A 2,500-nucleotide genomic window follows, 5' to 3' on the forward strand; every position below is an offset into this window, starting at 1 on the left:
AGCTTACATGCGCTGCTGGTGGTAATGGTGCCCGTAGGCTGGGTTGGTGTACTGTGCGTGAGATCCTTGGTAACTCTGTTGTGGATAATGACCCTGTTGACTGGCGTACTTCGGAGCCCCAACTGTGACAGGGAGGGCGGTTCTGTTGGAGGTGATCTGTGGACGAGAGAGAGAGAGAGAGAGAGAGAGAGAGAGAGAGAGAGAGAGAGAGAGAGAGAGAGAGAGAGAGAGAGAGATTATTTATGTATTCAACAGCACATATGAGTTGATCATTGTGATAAAAACAAAGCGAGGTTAATCAAGCGTTTCTTCAATGACTGATACTAAGATGGAGGAAAGAAAAAGAAGAGATGAAAATTAGAATTATGCTTAGAAACAAAACAGTTTAAAAGAAAGACTGGAAGAAATACGGCATTCCTCAAGAATGTGATGGGTTGACGGTGAAGCGGAGAAATTCACTTAAAAATATATATTACTCATCTTATCTCTTCTGTATCAGCTGTTCTAGTCGACGTTATTTGGGTTCCAGATGTTCTTTTCATGCCTTTAGTGAAAGTTCAACAACTATTCGTCGGGAGAAAAATCTGCCATAAAAACCCGCCTAATCATCTGTTTTTTCTACGCAAGAGGGAAAATGTTAGTAAAAAAAAAAGCCCACTAAAACTGTAGGTTCCCTAAGAGGTCAAAAGGGTTATCCAAAAGCAAGGGACAAATGTCTCGACACCTCCCTCTTAAAAGAAGTTAAGTCGTAGGAAGATGGAAATACAGAAGTGGGTACTGGTTAACTCTTGTATTAGAGGGTTGGACAGAATAGGGATGAGAGGAAGAGGAAAGCTTTGTGCAGCGAGGCCGCAGGAAAAGGAAAGGCATGTGATCGTTGAAAATTATCCTGATGGGAGAACAAAGAAAGAAAAACAAGAGCGTCAGAGCGAGCAATTCTTGATGTTGATTAGTTCTTATTCATCATATAATAGTGATATAGTGGTGGTCGGATGTCAAGTAAGGTAGTGTGATCACGGCACTGTATTTTGTCTTGCCTCAATCTGAACTGCCTCCTTACAAAACCTGGCCATTTCAGTGTACCCACACTTGGTCGTTCGTACTGTCTCTTAGATATTCAGTATACTGTTAAACACATTTCATAAAGTTTTCAGATTGAGTAATTTGAAAACCTTAACACTTCAGTAGCCTTTTGTCACATATCATTTATCAGTATGTAAGATATACATCCGGAAGTATGAAATATGTCATTCAGCTTTACTGGCACCGAATGTTTTTCCTCACTCACTTCTCACAGCGCCGATTCGTTCGTTTCTGGAACATGCTTCATACTTCATACTTCATACATGGCGTTTTAGGTCATTTTTAGACTTTTTTTGGCATATTATAGATATCTACATGCCTTCTTTTTTCTAACAATATATTCCAAAATTATCCTGTACTGAAGCAAAAATTACCACGCGGAGTGCATGTACGAGTATAAAGTAGATGACAGCAATCTCTCAGTACTTAGTGGCTTTCAAAATTGAATAAGTAAAGAGTATGATTTGGTAATTATCTACTGTCCACTTCGCTCGTAACGGAAGACTTTAGGGCTTCCAAGAGACTTGGCTCTGGAGGACTGCTTGAGAGAGCACAGGAATTAAAGATTCTTGGCGGATTTATGAATTTACTTAAGACTGAAGAAAAACCATAAATATGGATGCAGTGCTGTATGTTACTCAACCTCCATCCAAGACTGTATTTGAGGTGATATTTAATATATCAACTGGAGTTCTATCTTTGTGTGTGTGTGTGTGTGTGTGTGTGTGTGTGTGTGTGTGTGTGTGTGTGTGTGTGTGTGTGTGTGTGTGTGTGTCACCTTACCCGTAAGAGGCCGCCTGCCAGACCAGCAACTATTGCGCTTATCACAAATCCGTAGTTACAGGCGTGGTATACGATGGCTTTTTCGTCATCAGGTAGCTGAGCTATCCACACTACGCTGTCCACCCACGTGGTAAATCCGAGCACCGTGAAGGCCACCAAGCGCGCCACACACTGGTGCAGGTCCTGGAGTGTTTCCCCGCTGGGAAAACTTGGGTGCTGAGGGACGCAACCAACATAAAAAAAAAATGAGAACGTAGTGAGTCTGCAATCTGTCAGTCAGGCTTTAGGTGGGGATCCTTTTACAAAACATGTAAGACATCTGTGTGAAGGAAGAGATATTATTTTCATCACACGGCAGATTCATGACTGGCAGATGTGATAAAGAGATGTTTTCATTTTCCATGTAGGATTGAAAACATAAAGATCACAGACAGGCAGGGTTATAATTTTTGAGAGCTGTGATCACGATTGTGAGACATTTGTTAGGATGTTACTTAAAATATGTAAATAGAGGAAAGTTTTAATAAGTCCTTTCTCCTTATTATTTACTTTAATTGTTCAGGGGGCAAGGAGGAGGATGAGAGGAGGAATTTTTGAAAGAGTCATATTTTTCTTACTCGTATTAAGGGGAAGG

At 40.8% G+C, this 2,500-nt stretch overlaps 1 protein-coding gene across 1 annotated transcript in view; it reads right to left on the minus strand.

Moving 5' to 3' along the window:
- The window catches only part of LOC123518251, an 8,769-nt gene that overhangs the window by 544 nt on the left and 5,725 nt on the right, over positions 1-2,500 (minus strand). Inside the window, exons 5-6 of the mRNA XM_045278975.1 lie at positions 1,867-2,082; positions 1-156 (exon numbers count right to left, since the gene is read on the minus strand). The exon at positions 1-156 is cut by the window's left edge and continues 544 nt beyond it. Coding sequence (XP_045134910.1) covers positions 4-156; positions 1,867-2,082 — 369 coding nt within the window. The 3' untranslated portion in view covers positions 1-3. The remainder of the gene's footprint in view (positions 157-1,866; positions 2,083-2,500) is intronic.

Source organism: Portunus trituberculatus, chromosome 43 (genome assembly GCF_017591435.1).
Source record: "Portunus trituberculatus isolate SZX2019 chromosome 43, ASM1759143v1, whole genome shotgun sequence".
In the NCBI taxonomy this organism is placed as follows: domain Eukaryota; kingdom Metazoa; phylum Arthropoda; class Malacostraca; order Decapoda; family Portunidae; genus Portunus; species Portunus trituberculatus.